Below are 24256 nucleotides of genomic sequence, written 5' to 3'. Positions count from 1 at the left end.
ATTTCTGTGAGAAGTTCTATAAAAATCTCAAAACTTTGATGAAGGCAATTGTGTACCTGAGGGATATTCTTGCATGAATGCACTAGTTATGTGGCCCCAATTACCACCGTATACAAACCAAAACCACATTCTTGATGTGGAGTATTCAAACACAGTTCCAATTATCTATGAGCAATGACCTAAAACTTCAGCATGAGGTGGGAGTACTTGAGTATTACGTCAAGACTGTTGCCACCATCTGTGACACTGTTTCACTATATCATACAGGGAAATTGCAACCTTAATATTAGGAGTACATAATTTATACCGTATCTAAATATAACCTTCGGTGAACACATCAGCAAGCCACAACTACAATGAAATTTTCTCAATGAAGGGTACACATCATATCTATATACTTTACTTGAAGAAGCCAGGCCAGATCAAGGAAATGAGATAATACATCTATATATTGTTAGTAAGGATGAATACACATATATGTAACAAATTATCACTATCAACAGTCAATAACATGAACAATGCAACATATTACGGTCAACATAACCAATGTATATTCACTACTACAACATTACTCATGGACTGACCTCAGTGTAAGGTGCGTAGAGCAATATCATCTCTCAGTATGTCAAGGAGATTGGGAGTTACCTCTTCATGACGACGATGTTTATGTAGCGCTTCAAGTTTGGCCCTGATGGTTCGTTTGTCCTTCCCCAGAGCACCCCATAAGTTATCACAGAAGACCAGTAATGGATGATACAGTTCCTTTCCAAATTTCCTGTTAGTTGGTGACTGGAACTTCCTAAGGGCTACTTTGGCATATGTATATGATCTCTCATAGCTGCTGACAGCATACAGGCAGACAATCAACTGACAAAGTGTTCGTAAAATAAGACCTGTGTCCCACTGCAAGCTGTCGAGGAGGATATATGTGTTCTCTAAAACTGGGCAAGCTTCCTCAAACTGTGACTGAAGAAGGAAGTTGTTGCTGGTCATCACCTCCGGATGGTAAAGGAACTTTGAGAATACAGCAGTACGACTCAGCACTCCCTGTTTATGCACAAAGTTGAGGAACCTTGTCAGACCCTTGCATCGTTCTATGATCACCTCCTGACTGAAGTTACCTGAAAAGAAAGGATATGGTATTAACTGCTCTTAAGCAACTGAGAAAATTAGTTCACGGTACTTTTACTGATCTGTTGCAGATATGCCACATTAAGAAGTTCATCAACTGAGAATACGGTACAATTGTCTGAAGTGTAAATGTTCACCACCGTACTTCATACAGTACAATTACCTGTAGTGTAAATGTTCACTACCCTACTTCTGTTATTCCTTCAAAGTCTTACAGCAGGACCAACATACCTTAATAAAACTTTCCCTTGTGTTTACTAGTGTAACTCTGACTATAGCAGTCCATTTTTTAAAAAGTACATTACTCCTAGTACAGTGACTGAAAAACCATTAAATCCTGACCTAATAACACTTGGTAAATGTGAAAGGATTACGAGAGCATACTGTTTCATGCAGCTTTGACTTACACTTTTGGGGATCAGTATCAATACAATTTTAAAACTTTTCTTAAATACCCTACACAACTATCCTGTACAGTATACATTATGTACTATAGGGTAACATTTTACAGTAGCAGGAGCTATAAATAATGAGTTAGTCAACGAAAGAAGTCAAATGATCTAGGTTTAGGGCTAAAAAATTAAAAAACAGCTTGAATGTTCAGTATAGGTCATATCAAAGTAGTTTCTAATATCAGCATTCTTTACATGAACTGGGAATTTCATTAGCTTCTGTCAAATTTGGGTATTTTCTCTTTGATGGAAGAGTACTCTTATGCACATTATAATCTGCAAAACAGATTTTAGGAGATAAGAATGTATGTTGATTACGTAAGTGTCAGCGTGAAATAGCAGCCAGTTTGACTATTTCCTGGTCAGGAGGGCTGATGGGAGATTAGTAAGGAAGGTTAAAGTTATGGGGGTGAGGAGTGTGTGCAGCAACACAAGTTACTGATATGTGACATGGTGCTTAAGGAGTGGGTGAAGAAAAAGGGGACCTATGCACCTAGGGGGAAAGTATGAAAGTTGAAAACCAAGCAGTATGGGATACCTTCCATAGTGAGATGAGTAGAGAGGTGGCTGAACAGGACGCCATTAACAGAAGTGTTAATGAGCAGTACAGAGCCCTCAAGAACAATCTCCAGTGAGTTACTGTTTCAGTGTGTGGATGGAGAAGGGGCACCCCAAGACATAAAGTACCTTGGTGGTGGGATGAGAATGTAAAGCCTGCAGTTAAGAAAAGAAGGCTTTTCCAGGGATGAAAGTGGTAACAAAGAGGAATATTTGGCTGCCAAACGCTGGGCAAGAAAACAGGTTCACAGGGCAAGTTTGAGTCTCAGGGACTTTTACTTGATACCCTAAATAGTGTGGAGAGGACGAATATGATATTTAAGGTGGCAAATCAGATGAAGAAGGAAGACAGGGAAATAATTAAAGAGAAGTGTGTGAAGAAAGATGAAGGAAAGTGGTGAACAGTAGGGATAATAAAGACACCTAGAGAAAGCATTATAACCGGTTGAATGAAGAGTGACTGGGAGTGGAAAGGTTTGGAGCCTGCAGATCCAGTGTTTGGCCCTTGGCCTTTGAATGATGCTGCTACTGTGAGCAGGGCAATAGGCAGGATGCAGGTGGGGAAGGCAGTAGGTGTATCTCAGTTGAATGCTGAAATGTTGAAAGCCTCAGAGATATAAGAGTGGGGTTAGTCATTGACTTGATAAACACAATCATATACTGCATGTGTGTGTTGTCCTAAATGACTGGCTGAACAGTGTAACTGTAAATGTGTACAAGGGGAAGGGTGATGCCCTAGAAAGAGGAAATTATAGAGGCATAAAGCTTTTGGACCATATAATGATGGTAATGGAGAGAGTTCTAGACGGTATGATTAGAGAAAGAGTGAATACCGATGAGATACAGTTTGGGTTTATGCCAGGCAAAGGGACCACTGATGCCATATTCACTGTCTGACAGCTTCAGGAAAAATATATAGGAAAGAAATGGAATCTGTACCTTGCTTCTGTTGATTTGGAGAAGGTCTATGACAAAGTTCCATGAGAGGTGGTGATTAGGCCATAAGAAAGCTTGGAATCAAGGAATAGCTGGTTAGGGTGGTTATGGCTATGTATGTGGGTGCTCGCACCCAGGTTGCATCAGGGGTCAGTCTTGAGCCCCTTACCGTTTACCATGGTACTTGAAGCCCTCTCATGTGGCTTCAGAGATGGACTCTGGTGGGAGATGTTGTATGCTGCTGATTTGATGTTGACTGCAGAGAATAAAAGTGAGGCAGAGGAAAGACTTAGGAAGTCGAGAGATGGTATGGGGCACAAGGGCTTTAGAGTAAATGCTGATAAAACGAAAGTGATGGTATCCAGGGCTAGTCGTGGTACTGTCACAGAAGAGGGAGAGTGGCCTTGCAAGATTTGCCACTAGGGTATGGGAAGTAATTCCATCTTGTTCTGCGTTTGTGACAAGTAGGTGCATAAAAAATGTGGTGGTATTAGAGGTAGACTCCTAGATAATGCTGATTTCATGTACGCAGTGTGTCGGAGAGAGCATGTAGAGATTGTCAGGCGTGAGAGGACTGATCTTGCTAGTGAGTCTCTTGAATGCGTGGATGAGTTTCGTGATTTGGGAGACATGTTATGTACTGGAGGTGGGGCTGGAACTAGCTCTGTGGCTAGAGTGAGGAATGGTTGGAGGGAGTTCAGGGAGCTGTTGCCTCTCCTGATACTGAGAGGCCTCTCCCTCTGTGCTAATGGATCTTTGTATGCGGCATGTGTTCAAAGTGTAGTGCTGCATGGCAGTGAGACCTGGGTAGTAAAGGAAGAGAATATTCGCAGGCTCAAACGTACAATAATGACAATGATTAGGTGGATGTGCAGTGTATCCCTGAGCATGCAGCCTGGGGGGGCTAGGTTTATGATGGAAGAGTTGAGAGGCAAGGGGGGACTGAAATGTACTGGTGTTGTGATGAGGAGAGGTACATTGAGATGATTTGGGCATGTGGAGAGGATGGGGACTGATAATTGGGTAAAGAAGGGGTGATGTGTTAACGTTAGGGGTGAGGTTGCAAGAAGCAGACCGAAAAAGACCTGGGATGGAGTCATTAAGCATGACCTCAGGGATAAGGGACTGACTTAGCAGCATGGACAGCCGCCATTAGGTGACCAAGGCAGACGCATGCTAGCATGTTGGGCCTTTAAACAAAACAAAATGAATGAAATGAGACCATGGTTTGGCCTTTTTGCTGTGTGTTGATGTAAACCTTTAACGCTGTTGCATCCCGATGTGCCCCATACTGGTTTACTTTTAACAGGTGGTTTGGGTTTCTTTTTTAACCTCATACAATCTCATGGATGAGCAACTGGTAACTCTCACCTTCGATGTCCGGACTGTCATCTAGATCTGAGACCCTACACTCCTGATGGAGCAATACTGTGGTGAATTATGCAGGGATGGATAGCAATATCATTCTCATATAGGCCTAACTGAGTCACTTAGTAAAGACATCTAATACTTACTGATGAATGACTGGCAAATTACACCACTGTGAATAAATGCAGCAAAGAAATCTTGGCAAATACTGATCCTGTCTAATCACTCAATATGCAGCATGGTCTTGTTTATGATGAGGATGAGTTTGAAAAAATCTACTGCATAATGATTTATCATATATCGAGTCAATTATACAGTAAAAGTCCTCTCATTCGGCATCTTTGGGACCAAGCAGGTGCTGAAAGAGAACTGTCGAATGACCAGGAAAACCTGCCCAAATGTTCTAGCAATCATGGTCGGTCACCCCAATGCAATCACAGTGTCTAGCATGTATTATTGGTCAACCCTAAGCACTAAATCAGCCTTCTGTTTCTTAAGGTTGTATATAGTGGAAGAGCTCACACTGAAATCTTCCACTATCTTCCTAGGAACACCCGCCTCCATTTTTTCAATAATTCAATCTTCTTAGTGATAGTTTGAACCTTATGGGTGCATCTTTTCACAACACCAGTAGGCTTTCCACTAGTAGAGGTCATAGCACAACATGAGAATGAGAGGATGACCATAAAATAGCATGACAAAGTTTCAAACTTTCAAAAGGTCCCGCTCACAAAGCCAGACACTCGTCAGTCATGACGGCCAACAGAGCATGCAGTGCTGGTAAGTAGAAATCTTCAAAAGTGCTATGCTCAAACTTATAATGCGCCAAGCTATGTGTGAACTGTTCAAACTTTTGCAATAAACTGGACTTCAAAACACACTAGATATAGAAGAAAATCTAATATTTATTAGCGATAATTATTATGAAAGGTGCTAAAATTATTATGAAAAGCGCTAGATCTAGCACCAACAGTGCCAAATTGGCCGATCAGCTCAGCTTATGTGCCGGAAGAGCAGCGAACTTTTGTATGGGATTATTTATGAAAACCGCCAAAAGACCAGAAATACCATAAGACCAGATACTGAATGAGAGGACTTTTACTGTAATGGGTTCAGTAGGGTCACCCACTCAACGAAGTCTAAAAACAAGTTTCCAACTTGCCTAGGGTTGTTGTTATTTGACTTAATTGCATTTTACTTGCTGCCTACCACGTCAAATAAGTCTAAAAACAAGTTTCCAACTCACCTAACTGATAGCTATTTCACTTCACTGCACTCAACTTGTTGCTTGAACTCCACCACCACAATACTGTTCCATCACTGATGCTAACACACCCAATACTGATGAATGCAGATGAGAGTGATCATACAAGTGAAAATAGCAATAGTATATCAAACATTGAGGCTTCATGGGGTGACTGTGTAAGTGAAAAAAGCAATCATACACTGACCAGTGAGGCTTCGTAGCACAATCAAATAGGCGAAATTAGCGAATGTATATCAACCAGTGAGACTTCGTACAGGATCGTAATTATCACGTAAGTAAAAATTCTAACATGTTGGGGAGGGGGGAAGTTCTTACTTTTCATCATCATATAAGCAATTAATTGCATACTGATGCATCATACAATGAGGGTCTGCTCTATTACATCAAAAGGCCACAGCATAGTTATACATGTGTAAAAGGAACTGAATACAATACAGTATACAGAATGTACAGTAAAAGGACATAAATATAATTAATTACCTATGAGCACCTTCTTTGGAAACCCCTCAAACTCCTCCATTAGTGACCTGTGAGAGTCCATGAGAGCAGTATACACTGCCAGGAACTCTGAATATCGCCGCTCGAACACAGCACACTGCTGCTGAAGTGGCTTGTAGCTCACGCCTTCTTCACCCTGCCTGCACTCCAGCAGTTGTTGTACACCAACTCTGTATAACTAATATTTGTCAAATTAGAGAAAAGCAGGTGATAAAGGTATATAACAACCCCTACACACATTAATATGTGCCATAGTCTAGGTGGCATGGGATACTTCATGGTATTACTGTACTTCATTTGTGAGCTCTTTTGCCCTTTACCATTTTCTTGTATGTATGTCATACCATTTCAGTAGTGACATAGTGTGCATCAATACCATATAAGAGGATACCGAGGTATACTGTGCAGAATAAACTGCTTTGGAAGAAGTGTTATGATATCTTCAAAGCCACTTTGAGTACCTACACTAAAGGAGGAAGAAAAAAGAACTGCAACTTTCTTCTCTGTTTTCTGAGCCCCCCTCCCCCCAACTTCCTTTGACACATACCGGGCATGCTGTTGATAATGCTCCAATTTTTTAGCTTTCTTTGTTTCTGGACACTGCTTCAACCTACCTTTTTTAGGTGGGAGTCGGATGATGATGATGATGACTGATCTATCTATCTATTGCCAGAAGCCTTAATCCCGTAAGGGGTGGCCACAAACTAATTGCCCCTGTGTCGCCCTGTCCCCCGCCATTTCACTGCCCTCCCCACAGCTCACTCACCTACACTCTCCTCATTAGTCTCTCACTCTATCCCCTCCACATGGCCAAACCACCTCAATGTATTTCTCCTAATGTTTCCTGTCACATCCACATCCACATGACAATGCTCCTTCACTTCCTCATTTGTCAGTTTGTCTTTTCATGTAACTCCACGTGCTCCTCTAAAATAACTCATTTCCACTGCTCTCACTCTTGACCTGTGAACTTGCAACAAGATCCAAGCTTCACTTCCATATGTGTGAGCTGGTATCACAATACTATCATGCAAAGACTTTTTTACTTCCATGCTCACTTTCCTATTTCTTAGAACTGCTTTCAAAGAACCAGCAATCTTTCTTCCATGTTGTATGCTTTCAAGCACATAATCCTCCAAACTTCCATCCTCACTCATCACACTACCCAAGTACATAAACGCATTCACATTTTCCATTTCCTCATCATTCAACCTTACAGTACATTCAGTTTCAGTTACTTCATTTTTCTCAAAGACCACAACTTTACTCTTCCCTGCATTCACCTTTAGATTCTGTTTCTTACACACTCCCAAACTCATTCCTCAAGCCTTGCAGTTCCCCTTCATCTTCACATAATAATACAGTATCATTTGCAAACAACAGTACAGGAAGAGTGCAAACACTGCCCTCTCTCATTAAGGCCACTCCAACATCTCCTGCCCTACCTTGAATCTCTTTTATAACCCCATCCATATAGACTGAACAATCATGGAGACATGACATATCCCTGTTTCAATCCAACATTCAGACAGAAAAATTCACTCAGTTCACTATCCACACCCATTGCAACCTTAGCACCCTCATACATACTCATCATGGCATTCAGCAATTTCCTATTTACTTCATATATTCTTAATATTTTCCATATTCCTTGTCTATCCACACTGTCATATGCTTTCTCCAAATCTATGAAGGTTGCACACTTCTTTCCCTTCTCTACTGACTTTTCCATTAAAAACCTAAGGATGTATATCTGATCTACACAACCACTTCCCTTCCTAAAACCTCCCTGTTCTTCTCCAACTAAGTCCTCTGTTATTTCCCTAACTCTGTCAATAAGTATCCTACCATATACTTTTCCTATTACACTAAGAAGACCACAAACTTTTCTTATTATACTAAGAAGACAAATGTCCCTACAATTACCACACACTTCTTTTTTCCCTTTTTCCTTTGTACAGGAGAGTAATTATACCTGACTTTCAATCCTCCAGAACTCTACCTTCCTCCCAGGGTAATCTGCACATCTTCCATATCCATTCTACTGCTATCTCTACCCCATGCTTCATCATTTCACCACATATTCCATCAATTCCTGGGGCTTTCCACATTTTAACTTTCTTCATTGCTTCCACTACCTCCATCCTACTGATACCTTCCTCCTCCTCCCTGCCACTTATACTGGAATTAATTTCATTCTCTGTGTTTAACAGTTCCTTAAAGTGCTCTCTCCATCTGCTCACTTTTTCTCCCTTCTTCACAATCAATTTACCATTTTTATTTTTCACTCCCCTACTAACTTCTTTATCACCCAGTCTAACTCTCTTTACCTCCTTTCAGAACATTTTCTTACATTGCTTCCACCTTACACTCAAATTCCTTCCAAATTCCTCATCCACTCTCTTCTTACTAATTTTTTCACCTCTCACTTCCTCACAACATATAACTCTCTCTTCTGTCTCTCAAATACTTCCATACCTCTGCTTCCCATCCACTCACTATAAGCTTTTTTCTTTTGTGCCATGGTTTGTCTCACCTCTTCATTCCACCATGCTGTTCCTTACACCCCCTTTCATATTCTCTTCACCCCACACAATACATCACATGCTGAACAGATTTTTTCTATGAGTATGAATGTGATAATTGATGATTGATAATATGACGATAACGATGATGATGATCTGAAAACCTCCAATCACTTCAAGCATATGAACCACTGCACGTCATGCATAGCCATCTCCAGTCTGAGTACTGCTGCACTACTATGTTTGTGAGACAAAATTTCCTCCTTGACTACATGAGATTTTGTTGCCCCTAATCTCTGTGAATCCATCATGCAAAGTAAACGAGAAATTTTTTTGAAGTACTGCTGCCAGTAGGTTTTCCAGCAAGACATTTAAAGTGATGAAAAGAACTGTCTGCATGTGGTGGTAGGACTACAGTATCAAAATGCACAAAAATTTGTGCAATGTTTCAGCTGAAACTGTAATGCTGTTCTGGTGCTAAAATTCTGTGACTGGCACTCAAGACAAATATTTTTGTTCTATACAATGAAAAACAAATCTTCAAAGGAGGGAAGGTATAATAAAGAACTAGCACCAAGCTGGCAAAAGGCTATATGGCATTAAACCCTTAACCGCGGGGCGTCACTTTCGTGACGCTTGGGAGCAAGGGATCATACCGCGGGGTGTTGCTTTTGTGATTCTGTGTTATTTTGAATTCACCCGGGCTTCCAAGTGGGGACTTGTATCATCTATCAGTACTGCCAATGTCCAACACTAGTCAGCACTCCTAATCTCATCTGTACTCCCATCCATTGTTGACAATTTAGCCATTTCTCCCCATTCTTGACTCCCCTCCCTACCCCCCCTCCATTACCCTATCCTCTCACCTGTCCGGCCGTGCTACGCTAAGTAAATCTTCCCTGGAATTTTTCACTGATTTCATCCATTGAAATAAGCCCTATGCCCTATTCTTATACCAAATAATATATACAAGAAAGAAATAAGGTAAGTGAGAGTGCCATACACCTGGAATTGGCTAATTATCACCTGACAACACCTCACGTGCACTCGTTCGCTAATTTTCGCTGTTTTTTCCACTTGAAATATGCCGTATAATCTATTTTTGTAATAAATATACATATAAGGAGGGAAGGGAGAAGCCTAAGTGATAATTACATTCACCTGGAACTACCTAATTTATAATGTATTGTCTAGATTTCCTGCCAATCATTTCAGTGCTATACATAGCTGTTTCAAGAGCTAATGTTGGTAGCACTGAATATCCCCTAAGTAGGCCTCCACCAGGCCCTCCCTTATCAGTTTACTCTCATCTTCCGAAGTGGGGGTACGTCTGTTTCCTCTTGCTGACTTCAGGGACTTTTTCACCCCCATGCAAAGGGCCCTGTGACCTTTACCCCCTACTAAACCTCGTGTGGAAAGAGGTAAAGGGCTGACAATTGATAAAAGAGTGACTACTAGCTTTCTATTGAATAAAACAGTGCAAGTGGAATTGTAAATAATGTGTAAACAGCAAGTGAAAGTAATGAATGTAAATATACGTGAACAATGGAAAATAGTTTTATAAGTTACTTCAAGTGACAGTGCATAACACAGTGTAAATAAGATAGAAATGTAAATAACGTAAATAAAATAGAGAACATAAATAGAAATGTAAATGAGTAGTATTATAAGAATACGAGTATATACCCTAGGTAATGAAAGTGAAAGTTTCACTCTAGCATGTCTGAATACTGAGTTATGAGAGTGAAGATGAACATTCACTCTCAATGCTAGTATACAGGACGAGAAAGTGAATGCTACGTATTTTACTGAAAGAAATTGAATCCCTACACTGACAATAAACTAATACTACTGAAGGAAACTTATGGATAAAGACTGTAGATATATATAAGTGTTATATAGTAACAGAAATATAAAGTGTGAGGGGTTTTATGAATAATAAATGACAGAGTACCAAGAGCGAACTAGCGCAAGTGCGACGGTCAGACGCGCTCATAATTTTCACTGCTTTCACAGTGGGTTTTTTTTTGGAGTATGGATCCCAAACTACTTGAAAATCATAGAGTAGTGTTTATAGTGTTAATATCTGGCTGCGGTAATCATATTACGGGTTGTCGGGAAGTGTAAAGTGGAGGCTTCGTTACCCAACTTCAGAGGTCTCCGCAAGTCCTACGGTAACTGACGAAGGCTCAACAAACATTCCAGGAGAAAGCTGAAGGTATGTGCCATAAGCATATGTAATTTTAATATTCTAGGACTAATAACTGATTTTTGGCAAATATTTTTTGAGAGTCTGTCGGAGCCCGAATAACCCCGCGGCACACGCAAAACATCGGTAAACATGCCCGCGGTGTAGGGGTTAAGGCAGAAAGTAGCAGAGCTGATGTTTATAGAGCTGACACTGACAGATACAGCACTGCCAGAGTCAACACTAATAGAGTTGATGTTGATAGATTTGGTACTCGCAGAATCAACGTCAACAGAGTAGGTGTTGGCAGAGTCGTCACTGATAGATTAAGCATTGGCAGAGTCGTCACTGATAGATTCAGCATTGGCAGAGTTGATGTTGATGGTGTCAGTGATGACAGAGTTGGCACTGATAGATTCAGCACTTGGAGAGTCAATGTATGTGGGTGACCCCATCTAGAGGGCAGTGGGATTCCTGGTCCCCACCATCTCCCCTCCTTTAGAAAAGGGTAGTATTCTACAGTATCTATACTCAAAGGATCCCCATTCTCTTAAGGAGGAAAGACCTTAAAAATTTTGTCTATACACAGAAAAAGCAAACAGAATTGAACTTACAGAGCACTTAAACTGATATAACTAGACATCCCACATTTAAGAGGTCTTAGCAGGAAAAAAAATGCTTTGGAAATGATGTTTCAAACTGATGAATCAATACAGATAGAAAATATTACACAACTCATGCATTACCTACAAAAAATGGAAAATATTACACATCTCTTGCATTACATGGCCAAACAAAAATGTGATGAATGCAAGCATACAGATATGAGCTGAATGGGTGATTTCCATGTCAGTCAACTCTTGTGTACAGAGGACACAATGTTTAGCATAGTTAACTGATCCCTCAGTATTAGTATAGGCACCAAAGTGACTAAAAAGCAATTACAGTACTTTTTGCTCAGCAATGGAATGTTGAAAGTAATATAGAGAATTATTACGATTTGGATTATGGTATGTGTGACAATAAGGATTGATGAAAATCCCATAACAAACTCCAGAAAGAATCTCACCACAAACTTCTCATCCTTGGTCACTTGAGTCCTTGCTGAATGTATGACATAGCGGACAATAGTGTTAGGTCTTCGCTGATCTACAGAAAACGGACTTGCACCTCTCCTTGGGGCTGGTGGGAGGACTGCTTCTTCCTCTGTGGACATAGTACCAGTAGTTTACCAAAGGGAAACTGCAAAGCTGAATGACAACTGAATAGTGGAAACAATTCTTCCACATAAATAATAAATGGATTTCATAGAGACATAGTGATTTTATCTATGTATATCTACCAATCTCCAACTCTCATTAATTCTTTACCAAATGGGCGCAGCCATTCCATATTTTCTATTGAAGTCTTTCACAGTTTACTTGTTATTATTTCCGGATTACCACAGCTGTTGGGCATTTTTATAAACTTACCTCTGAAAGCTAAGTAAATATTCCACTGACGTCTGCCAGTAGCCAGCCATGTTTAACGTTCCTAATGTGCATTTTTAAATCTGAAAGCTGGCTGTCAAATGCAAGTAAGGTTAGGTTGGATTAGGCTTGGTTCAGTTAGATTAGATTTGGTTAAATCATGAAGTTCCCCATTGCTTTGACACAGAATACACTGACACATCCAGTCAGAGTGATGGTTGGTAAACAACGCAGCCAGTCGGAGGGACTGTCTGTAAGCACTGACGTGGGCAACCTGGCTGCTTTCTTAACTACCCAAAAATAGGTATTTTTTTGTCTTTTTCCAATCATTTCTTCCAGTCACAATTCAACAGCTATCTGCGTTGCTTATGTACCAAAATTACTTACCTTGAAATCGTGAGTTTGCTATAATATAGGTGGAATTGCAGCACCCATTTGGTAAAGAATTGCCCCCCTCTCTCTCTCTCTCTCTGAACTGTACATATATATACAGTAATCCCCGAACTATCCGGACGCCCACTTTCCGGACACCCCACTTACCGGATGTTGTGGGCCTGGACCTTCGGAACCCAAAAATGGCCCAAAAAGAAAAAAAATCCCCCCCAAAATCCAATTTTTTTCCCACCCGTAATTTGAAATTGCCGCACGACGCCGAACAGTTGTTTACACCATGGCCCCTTCACCCTTTCCTTTCTCCCCCCTCCCCCCTCCCCTGTCAGGGTTGCCATTTGGTATTTTTCATTACCAAATGTGGGCCAATTTGATAATGAAAAATTTGTTTGGTAATCAATCAGAATAATGCATTACCAAATGGATTTTTCACATGTATGAGGATACACAAGATGGAGATGGTGGATTGTTTGCTGTCTCTGATTAATGTGCCAGCCTACACAGCGTGAAAATAATCAACATGCTGTTAATTATAAGGAGAGTGATTACATGTATTTCCACTTGTATTATATAATTAGTGAAGAATAAATGCTAGCTTTACGAATCTGGTAAAGTTAAATTTGGTAATGAAAATTGAGGAGTTTGGTAATGTGGCCGTTGCGATCTGGTAACTCTGTTTCCCTGCCACCAACACTTCCAACAGTTACTGCCTAACTTCGATCGCGAGTAGATGCTTATCATAATGGATGCCACACGTGCTCATATTTTGTGAATAAACAGTGAATAAACTGCAATACCTCGCCACTAGACCACACGGGAATTTACAGTGTTGTGCAGTTTAAGAAATTAGAATTTAGAGTGCAAAGGATTAACTGTGGAGTGCAAATTGGCAGTTGAAACTGGTAGTTGAAACTGGCATGGTGCAGTGTTAAACAATTATAACTCACAGTGCAAAGAATTAAGTGCAGCACAACACTGGATTACTGTATGTGCTTCAAGAGCATTTTCACCACTGCCAAAGCCTTAGAGAAGGCAGCCACAGACGTGCTGTAAGTACCATGGCTGAGGTACAGTCACTTTTAATTCTTCATTCTTTGGTTCCTTTTCATTTATTTCATGCTTAATGTCCATTATTGGTGTGAAAAGGGTCTTAAATAGGTTTAAATAGGTGCTATGCATGTCCAGTAGGGTGTTGTATACGTGTTTTTCTGGGTCAGGCTAGGTTAGGGTCCATAAGTACCTCCATAAGTACAAGTCCAGGAGGCTGGGGCCCACTTTCCGGACATGCCTTTAGCTCTATTACATCAGATAGTGGAAGGATTACTGTATGTATATATATATATATATATATATATATATATATATACTGTGTATATACATATATATATATATATATATATATATATATATGGGGGAGGCGGTGGCTGAATCGATAGAGATTCTAAGGGACCCAGGATCAAATCCCGGCTGGGGCAGGGAACAGTTTAAGGATTTGAATTTCCTAAAAGCAGACTTTCCTGATCTACCAGATGACCCACCGACATATCGTAAAATAACCCCCGCTAATACCAATTCTCCAGTCCTGTATGAGACAGCCCAAGCATGTATTCAGTATGGATGGTGGGTGTTAGTGCCAAAGTGGTGACATGTGGAGGTGTGGGACAGGTCACTGGCCCCAAGAAATAGGCCCTGAAGGCTTTACCCAGAGTTGGGGGGGAAAAAAAAAAAAAAAAAAAAAAAAAAAAAAAGGTGTATGCGTGTGTATACAATAATACCTCGATATACGATACCCCTAGATGCAATACCCCGGCTTAACGATGGGGGTAAAAATACCACCATACCCCGCCTAAAGATGGCCAAACCATATATATATGTGTGTATACAATACCTCGATATATGATACCCCTAGATGCAACACCCCGCTTTAACGATGGGAGTAGAAATACTACCATACCCCGCCTAAAGATGGCCAAACCGTATACAGTAACCTCTTAAATAATGCGAGGGTTCGGTTCCTGGACAGGTCACGTTAGTTAAAAATGCGTTACAGTATTTAAACATAATTTTCCCATAAGAAACAATGTTAATATTGGGGGTTACATTCCTGGACTCTGGGAAAGTCTACCCATTTGGGGAGCTATGCTACTCTAAACTTAAAAGCAACATATTAATTTGAAAGAAAATCCATGTAGAAAACAAAAACAGTATATTTGGGGAAAAATAAACAACATTTGAGCCCTAGTTGGGCCGAAGCGTTGTTTACTTCCCCCCAAATCCATACTGTATTCTTTTTTTACGTGGATTTTCTTTCAATTCTGCTTCATTCATGGCATTGTGAGTTCCTCAACATTATTAATACATTACTAGGTCATAAAAACACTACAGTAAAAGCAACATTTTCATTACAGTAAGTCACAAACAATAACAACACAGCCTCACTTCATCTATGCATCGCTTGTCGTCTGCTGTTGTCCCTCCTCCCCCCTCTCCCCACCCTAAATTTGTTGTCCCTCCTCGCTCTGCTGTCCTTCCTCTTCCTCTTCTTCTGACTCCCATGCTACTGGTGATAAAGACAACTCCCTTAAGTTTTCTGTCTTCTTCATAAAGAACTGCTCTATCTTGGTCTGAGTGGTTTTACTTCTTTTTGTTCTGCAGCATCAATTTGTAACAATTTAGATCTGTCACCACTTTCCTGGTCAAATTTTGTCCGAAAATGAGCCAAATTGTTCAGAATGGGACCAAACTTCATTTTTGACTATTATAGTTCGAATAAAACCAGTTTAAGCAACAGGCAAATAAAAAATTGTATTTATGCATAAACTGCCACACACGGTCTATCAGCTCGGGACTGTCCAAGGCGCCTGCGGGTAATTTGAAACCATCACGTACGTGTAAAGTCGTCATTAAATCGAGAAACCCTAGTTAGTTAAACATATCTCCATAAATATTTGCTCGTGTTAAAACGAAAACGCATTTTTTAAATTTGCGTTAGTTCAGAGGTAACTGTACTGTATATATATATATATATATATATATATATATATATATATATAAGCCAGACGTGGTACAGACTGCCTGACCACTTCAGTTATGTTCACCACAATAAGGCAAATAAAAGACATGTTTATCAGTGTACAGTACAGTATTATTATATACTGTATATTATACCATCTGATTATTGTGGAAAATTCATAGTACAGTAATGTACAATATTGCAATGGTAATGAAAAACTGTTGGTGCAGTCCGAACTTACACCTGATATATCAGAAAAAGTCCAGGTTAGCAGAGGGAAGTCCAGTTGTCGCTTTTATCAGACTTTCACGTTTTTCAGAATGTCCGTTACAGTGAGGTTTTACTGCATGTGACAAGTTCTTCTTTTTTTTTTCTTAACATCATTATGGCCCATGGTCCTAGAAAAAGGACAGAGTTGAGAATTTTCAAAAGTTCATTAAGAGGGCAATCACAAAGTTTGGACTTATGAGCTTCTAGACAGGGATGGTACACTAAATTTTGGTTCCCTTCCAGCAAAATTCCACATGCAGCAATCCTGGGGAGTAATAGGCTGAAATGACTATCAAACACAGATCTTAACATGTCTGAATTTAATAACCCGATGCTCATTTTAATTTGCTTATTATAGAGAGAGTTTACTGTTTACAGAAACGTATTCTGAGATAAGTTTTGCTGTTGTTGTTGCTGTTGTTTAACTCCAGTCTGCCTGGCTAAGTAGACCCATTGACCACAGATAGGCAACTGCTTTTGCAGCACCATCCTTCATGTACAGTGCAGTACATACACTATGTAGAGAACTGGCACACCCTTGAGGTAGACAATGCCTGCCAGGGTCAAACCAGAGTCCTTCCCCAAAGCAAAGTTCAAGGAAATACAAGGAAGTATGGGAGGACACCACAGTTGCTCCACTCCACCCAGGGTACACAGCACCACCATGTGTAGGCTCCTTGTCCGCACCCAAGAAATCAGTACAATAAGAAAGTATTTTCCACTCACAGTGAGTGAATTTGAAGGCACCCTTCAGGAAAGTCGAGGCTTTAAGTCATATTGATTTCGCACAGGCAAAAGACAACGTGATGGGAGAAAGCAGCCCCGATTCAAAGCTGAGGAAAAGATGCACTGATTCTTGTCTCCAGGTAAAATGCCTCAAAGGGCCTGATAGCCATCCTCAAATGTTATGATGTCTCATCCATGCTACTGAGTGAGTATCTGACAAAGGAACTCTGCCCACATGTAGCTATGCTGGTGTCAGTCTCATTTATGAGCCAGAACACGCACAAAAACTTCCCATACTTACACAGAAACCTGGACAGCCTAATAATGGAGCAGAGTACCAAGAAAGAGCATATTCCTGAAGAAATCAAGGGTCTTGGGTTTTCTGTCCATCTGTTCACACTCTGGAGGCCACAATTATGGAATGATTTTGATAGCTGAGGTATCATATGAATCCCCTCATGCTAATGATGTATTCTCATCTTAGTAATCAAAGTGCACAGGCCAACCCCAAGGTCACAGAGATCAACGAAATGATCAAGGCCATAGAACCGACTTCTTTATTCACCAGAGTATAGCCATAAAAGTGGTATAATTGGAAAGGGCATTCAAAATGCAGCAATTTAAGTCCTCAAAACAATTTTGGTACAGCCAACTAGAACTGACAAACTGTAAAAACTTGAAAAATGTACCTGTGATACTATACTTCACTTTGTGGTGAAGCTGGACAGGAAGGCAAACAGGGAGGTAGGTAGGCAGGAGGGTACACAGAGAAGGACATAGGCAGGGTGGCAGGGACAAAAGTAAGCAGGAAGGTAAGCAGACAGGGAGATATGGTAAGCAGAAAGGTGAGCTGGTTGGTGAGTGTTGTACATTAGGAAGTAAGTAGGTGTGTGGGGAGAGCAACAAGAAGTGTATGTTAATCCTCTACACGCTAAATAATTAACTTGCACCTTAATGTGTCAAGGTGAAAGGCTCTCAAAGTCTACTAGAGTGGTTACAAAACATAAGATCAGCATATAACAAATCTTCCACTGCACACAGTATGGATCAGATGAGACTTTGTCTTCAAGACTCAAGCATGGTAACATGCAGCTAGATTAGGTAATGACAAGAAGAGAGGCAATAACCTGTGGCTGCTGGAAGGCAGCCACAAATATTAGTGGCACCTCCGTTGCCACAAGAGAGCAAAGACACCTGGTCGCCAGCTTACTCATACAGCCAACAAGGCATCCTGACACAGAAGTAAGGTCATCATGCCTAGTAAGGCATTATAACTAGAAGCAAAAAATGCACCCTCTCTTCAGGTGTTAGGTGATAATGGTTGTTTCAAGCATTTTCCTTGGACAGAGTGAGGAAAAAAAAAAAAAAAATGAGATACACAGAGGAACATGACATGTTAAGCAAATAGCTTAAATATAGTTAATGCTTATTTGGATATACCACACAAATATTCTAGTCTACTGCAAAATAAATGCCACATACCTTATACTATGCAGGCAGGGTACAGTACTGTGATACTGGCTTTCTGTGCTCTCAAATATGGGGAGAAAATGTCTACATAACAAAAGGAAGCATAAAGATAAATAATGCTGTAATAATAACAGAATATAAAAATACTGAACCTCTGATTAACCTAATATGTAACTGACATTACTAAATATCAAATGTACAGTAAAACCTTTATATAATGGACAAGCATACACATGTACCAGACTTCTAATTTCATGGAACTATTTCTGATAATGGTACAATATGGTACAATTGTGATTTACAGTCTCTGTTCACCTTTTTACTCTACTCCTGGGTGAAATGAAGGCACAGCTAGGGTTTCATACCAAGCAAAGATCTATTGTTAGAAGTCTGAAGCTTTATTAGACTGCACAAGTGCATTATCATGAACTGTACCTCAGGAAGTCAACAAGTCTTAATTTGGTATGAAACTGTTGCTACAACTTCCCTCCAGTCATGAATTGGATTAGAATGTGGGTGGAAACCTTAACATATGACTACAGCAACACTCGACCATTACATGAATGAAATAAACTACAAGTATCATATACAGTCATTCCTCTCTTAACACTTTGGCTGTCCAATGACGTTATTTACGTCATCAAAGTAAAATACTCGCCAAAAAAACATTTACTGTTCAATGTTCATGGGATTACATGTAAAATGCGTGACCATATCTTTCCATTCTTCCTGTGCTCTACAAACATCATTGGGTTGTAAGTATTGATATATTTACAGTATAGAGATTCTTTACTTTTCTAATGCATTTATAAACAGTATACAGTACTTATCTATTTGCTGTATGTACTATGTTAGTGATAGAGAGTTCAAGTTCTGTTCATTCTTGAATGCATATGTTACTGTAGAACAAACTCATACGAACAATTAGAAACTAAAATGAATGAAGTAGAACACAAAATATCGTCAGAAATAAAATATGAGTATAAATATTTAAGAGACAGGGTGCTGATGGAGCACTCACCTTTCTTATGGTGTTAGTAACAATGATGTTGGTTGTTTGCTTGTTATTTTATACAGTACATACATTATTGTAGAACAAACACTTGTGAACAAAGAGAGACTGAAATGAATAAAATAGCACAAAAAATAACACAGAAAATAAAGAGTATAAACATTTAAGCAAACTGCCAACGTTTTTTCACATCATTGAACATTCTGTTATTGTACTGGTAATGCTGGCATTCTATTCAACCTTATCTACATATACCTTTATAGAAAAATCAAGTGCAAACAATCTGACACTAAAATAAATGATGTACATGAAAAATAAGAAAATATAAGCATCTGTGAGTAACTTACTGCAGCCTAGCAACCTCTAGGCGATTTTGGGATGTAGAGAGGCGAACATGCAGGGCCGACCAAAGTGTTAATACTGTAAATGTGTTCCTAAAAACTACTGTTAAATGATAATTGTACAGTACTGAGTGAAGGCTGTGTTCCAACAAGAAAGATTATTACTAAAAAACTATGTTCATGGCTGCAGATAATCATCAAACCACAGTAAATGATCATATATTGAGATCTGTGTTACTCTTAGTCACTGCCATCCTAACACTCTACCGTACATCCTGGCTATTTAATAGTGAGCAATGGTGTGTTAAGTGAGGAATTACTAAATGCTGTCACATTGCAATGCCCAGCTTGCAATATCACCTCCCAAATTTACTGTTTCACAGCCTTACAATACTTTGCCTCAACTATAAGACCATCCCCCTAAATCTAGGTTTAAATTTGTTAACAACTGTGATGGTTTCGGCTGAAGAGTCACACTATCGTGACAATGAAATAGGATGGTTTATCAAAATTTATACAGTTTAGTCACTTATGCTTCTACTTCTAACTGTCTGTCACAGCATACTCTACATCATGACATGACCTCCGTTGTCAAAAGGCAGAGGAATAAAAACAGGCACAGTTACTCAGTTAGGTTCCAAAAGATTTTGCCTGTTTGGTCTTTAAAGCTTAATTATGTTACTCGCATGACTATTTTTGATGCACATCTCTATGGCATATCACTCATTTTCAGTAAAATAAAATTGGTACACATTACCAATACGGATGTCACTTACATAAGCTGGTTTTAAACTGGGTTCCTTTCTTCCCCTTATTACTTTTATAATTAACTCTTTTTTCTTCTACAACAGTGCTTGCTTCCTTATTATGCCCACGTGAGGTTAAAGCTGGTCAAACAGTAAACTTACACAAAGGTCTTATCTTTCATTTATTCATTCATCATCCAATCCTATGTTGCCCCATGAGGAGCGTAGAAGCCCAGGGCTAGGCAAGCTGGTCCTGACATTTAAATTTGATAGTAACCTGCCTCACTCATCCCTGAGTGGTATTAGTTGAGCAATAAACCCCAACCATCCCTTGGACATAAACCTCCACCAGCTCAATCCAAATGGAGAGCCGTAATTACCCACTAACCAAGCAGGTGCCAGAATTTAGTTACATGGTTACCACATAGCTCATTAAATGGTTTCCTGGTGTACACAAAACCATTTGGCTTGTCACTCTATGTAGAATCACCCATGGGCAGAAGGAAGAGGAAAGAACGAAGGAAAGAATGGCTGAAGAGGGAGTGTAAAGTCACCTGTAGGCAGAAGGACGAGGAAAGAATGAAGGAAAGAAAGGCAGAAGTGGATAGAAGAAGAGAAGGATGGAGGAGAGGAAAGGGCAAACACCCGAGAGCAGCACTACATCGAGTGAGCGGATGGTGAGCGCCCCCACCTACCACAAATAAGGGAAAAGATCTTATCATAGAAGAGAATGTTCAGAGAACTGCACACTGTGCTGGAAGTTGGTTGGCCCAAGGGGGGGAAAAAAAAAAGAAAAAAAAAAAAAAAAAAAAAAAAAAAAAGGGTACTGAATAGGCAACAAACTTTTATCTACTCTCAAAAACAATTGTGAAATGTGGACACTCAGCAGGGGATAAACATCAAAACATTTAAGCTGCTATGACAAGTTTCTTCAGAGAGAGAAAAATTTCCAATTTTTTTTTTTTTTTTTTTTTTTTTATGCGAGGAAGAAGGAACCAAAGGCCATGAGCCCGCAGTAACAGTTCCCTCCAAGAGAAAAACAAAATACAATATAGAGCCAAATTCAAGATCCGATCATTTTGAGATGCCTGGACACACTGCGTTTGAAAGACTGGAGATCATAGGCAGCAGGAAATACAGACAGAGGGAGACAGTTCCAGAGCTGACCTGTTGCATAAATGAAAGACTGGGAGTAACGGTTAACTCTTGCATTAGAGAGTTGGACAGAAAAAGGATGAGAGTTTGCTGCCAGACGGGTGCTACGCGCCCGTCGTAGAGGTGGAGGAATGCAAGCAGACAGTTCAGAGGAGCAGTGACCACTAAGGTAGCGATAGAAAAGAGATAAAGACGCAACAGTGTGGCGAAGAGACAGAGGTTGAAGGGAGTCAGTAAGAGGAGGAGAGTTAATGAGATGAAAAGCCTTTGACTCCACCCTATTGAGAAGAGCTGTATGTGGGGAGCCTCCCCACACATGAGAATTGTACTCCACACAGGGGCGGATAAAACCCCTGTATAGAGTCAACAATTGCGCAGGGGTAAAAAAAGAGCGGAGTCGGCTTAGCACACCCAATCTCTTGGAAGCAGATTTTACAAGAGATGTAATATGATCTTTCCAAGATAAGTCCCGAGTAAATGAAACCCCAAGCATGTTCAAGGATGATGCAGGATTAAGCTGAATATTATTAAACATTAGTGGGTATACCTGTGGAAGGTGTCGGGTTGATAGGTGTAAGAACTGAGTCTTAGATGCATTAAAGACAACCATATTATTTTTACCCCAGTCAGAGATACGAGCCAAGTCAGACATTAGGTGTGCCATAGCCTCATCCCTTGTTTGTTGAAGTAACTGTTGAGATGGGCGTTGCGGGAACCGAATGGAAAGGTGAAGGGTGGAGTCATTAGCGTATGAGTGGATAGGGTTAGATGTACAGCTTAGAAGATCATTGATGAATAAAAGGAAGAGAGTTGGTGATAGGACAGAGCCCTGAGGAACACCACTGTTGATAGATCTAGGAGAAGAACGATGGCCGTCTACAACAGCAGCTATAGAACGACCAGAAAGGAAGCTAGCGATGAAGGCACAAATAGAAGGATAGAAACCGTAGGAGGGCAGTTTGGAAATTAAAGATTTATGCCAGACTCGATCAAAAGCCTTTGAGATGTCAAGTGCAATGGCAAAGCTTTCGCCAAAGTCCCGAAAGGAGGATGACCAGGAGTCTGAAAGGTAGGTGAGAAGATCGCCAGTGGAGCGTCCCTGACGGAACCCATACTGACGATCGGAAAGAAGGTTGTGATAGGAAAGATGCCTTAAAATTTTTCTATTAAGAATTGACTCGAAAACTTTTGAAATACAAGACGTTAAAGCAATTGGACGATTGTTGGAGGGTTGGGAGTGGTCACCCTTCTTTGGGACTGGCTGAATGAGAGCAAACTTCCAGCAAGAAGGAAAGGTACAAGTTGACAGACAAAGACGAAAGAGTTTGCCTAGGCAGAGTGTAAGCACAGAAGCACAGTTCTTGAGAACAACAGGAGGGACCCCATCAGGCCCATATGCCTTGTTAGTACTGAGGCCAGTGATGGCAGAAAATACATCAACTGAAGAAATTTTAATGTCAGCCATGAGGAAGTCAGAGAGGGGAAGTGATGGAGGAACAGCACCGGAATCGTCTAAGGTAGAATTGGAGGAGAAAGTCTGTGCGAAGAGATCTGCTTTATCAGTAGAAGAAATAGCTACAGAACCATCAGAGTAGAAAAGAGGAGGGAAGGATGATGAGGTAAAGTTGTTAGAAAGATTTTTGGCAAGATGCCAGAAGGAGCGGGAAGAATTCGAGTTGGAGAGTTGAGAGCATTTAGTATGGATGAAATTATTTTTAGTAGAGCGAAGAACAGACTTAGCACGATTCTGGGCAGAAACGTAAAGATGATGTGATTCAGGGGTGGGTTGGCTCCGGTACCTTTTGTAGGCCCTCTCCTTGTTGCGGACAGCATTAGAACAAGCGTGATTAAACCAAGGCTTTCTTGCGTTAGTCAAAGGATATGAGAAAGGAATGTATGCTTCCATGCCCGAGAGAATAACCTCCGTAATGCGCAAGGCACACTCAGATGGCTCACGGCCATGGAAGCAATAATCATTCCAGGGAAAATCAAAGATGTACTGCCTGAGGGCCTCCCAGTCTGCGGCTCCAAAATGCCACAGACGACGTTTCCCTGGAGGGTCCACAGGCCATACCGGAGTGATAGGACAGGTTAAGGTAATAAGGTTGTGATCGGAGGAGCCCAACGGAGAGAAAAGATTAACAGAGTAAGCAGAAGGATTAGTTGTGAGGAAGAGGTCAAGTATGTTGGAGCTCTCTCCAAGGCAGTCAGGGATACGGGTAGGGTGCTGTACAAGCTGCTCTAGGTCATTAAGGATAGAAAAGATGTAGGCTTGTTCACCAGGTGGATCCGTGAAAGGAGAGGAGAGCCAAAGGTGGTGGTGAACATTGAAATCTCCAAGAATGGAGATTTCAAAGAAAGGAGAAATGGATAGAATGTGTTCCATCGTAGAAGTAAGATAGTCGAAGAATTTTTGAGTCAGTAGAATTAGGGGATAAGTAAACAGCACAGATATATTTAGTCAGAGAATGACAGGAAAGCCGAAGCCAGAGTGTGGAGAATTCAGAAGAATCAAGTTCAGGAACACGAGAGCAAGATAAGTCGTTGCGTATATATACACAACAGCCACCTTTGGCTTTGAAATGAGTATAGAGAAAGTAGGAGGATACAGAAAAGGGTTTGCTGTCAGTTGCCTCAGACAGCTGAGTCTCCGTTAGAAAAAGAAGGTGAATTTAGAGGAGGAGAGGTGGTGCTCAACAGAGCGAAAGTTAGAGGAAAGGCCGCGAATGTTGCAGAAATGA

The 24256-nt window shown here is 40.5% G+C and overlaps 1 protein-coding gene across 1 annotated transcript in view; it reads right to left on the bottom strand.

Moving 5' to 3' along the window:
• Nucleotides 1-585: 585 nt before the first annotated feature.
• Snx21 (Sorting nexin 21) overlaps nt 586-24256 on the bottom strand; it is a 39771-nt gene continuing 16100 nt past the window's right edge. Inside the window, exons 3-5 of the mRNA XM_080279346.1 lie at nt 11993-12129; nt 6193-6388; nt 586-1121 (exon numbers count right to left, since the gene is read on the bottom strand). Of these exons, the coding sequence (XP_080135472.1) occupies nt 586-1121; nt 6193-6388; nt 11993-12129 (869 nt within the window). The remainder of the gene's footprint in view (nt 1122-6192; nt 6389-11992; nt 12130-24256) is intronic.

This window comes from Coenobita brevimanus, chromosome 78 (genome assembly GCF_032717465.1).
Source record: "Coenobita brevimanus isolate Jiangsu-jjx chromosome 78, ASM3271746v2, whole genome shotgun sequence".
NCBI classification, from domain to species: domain Eukaryota; kingdom Metazoa; phylum Arthropoda; class Malacostraca; order Decapoda; family Coenobitidae; genus Coenobita; species Coenobita brevimanus.
The sequence above is the reverse complement of the archived record's forward strand: the minus strand, read 5'-3'. Positions and strand labels throughout refer to the sequence as shown.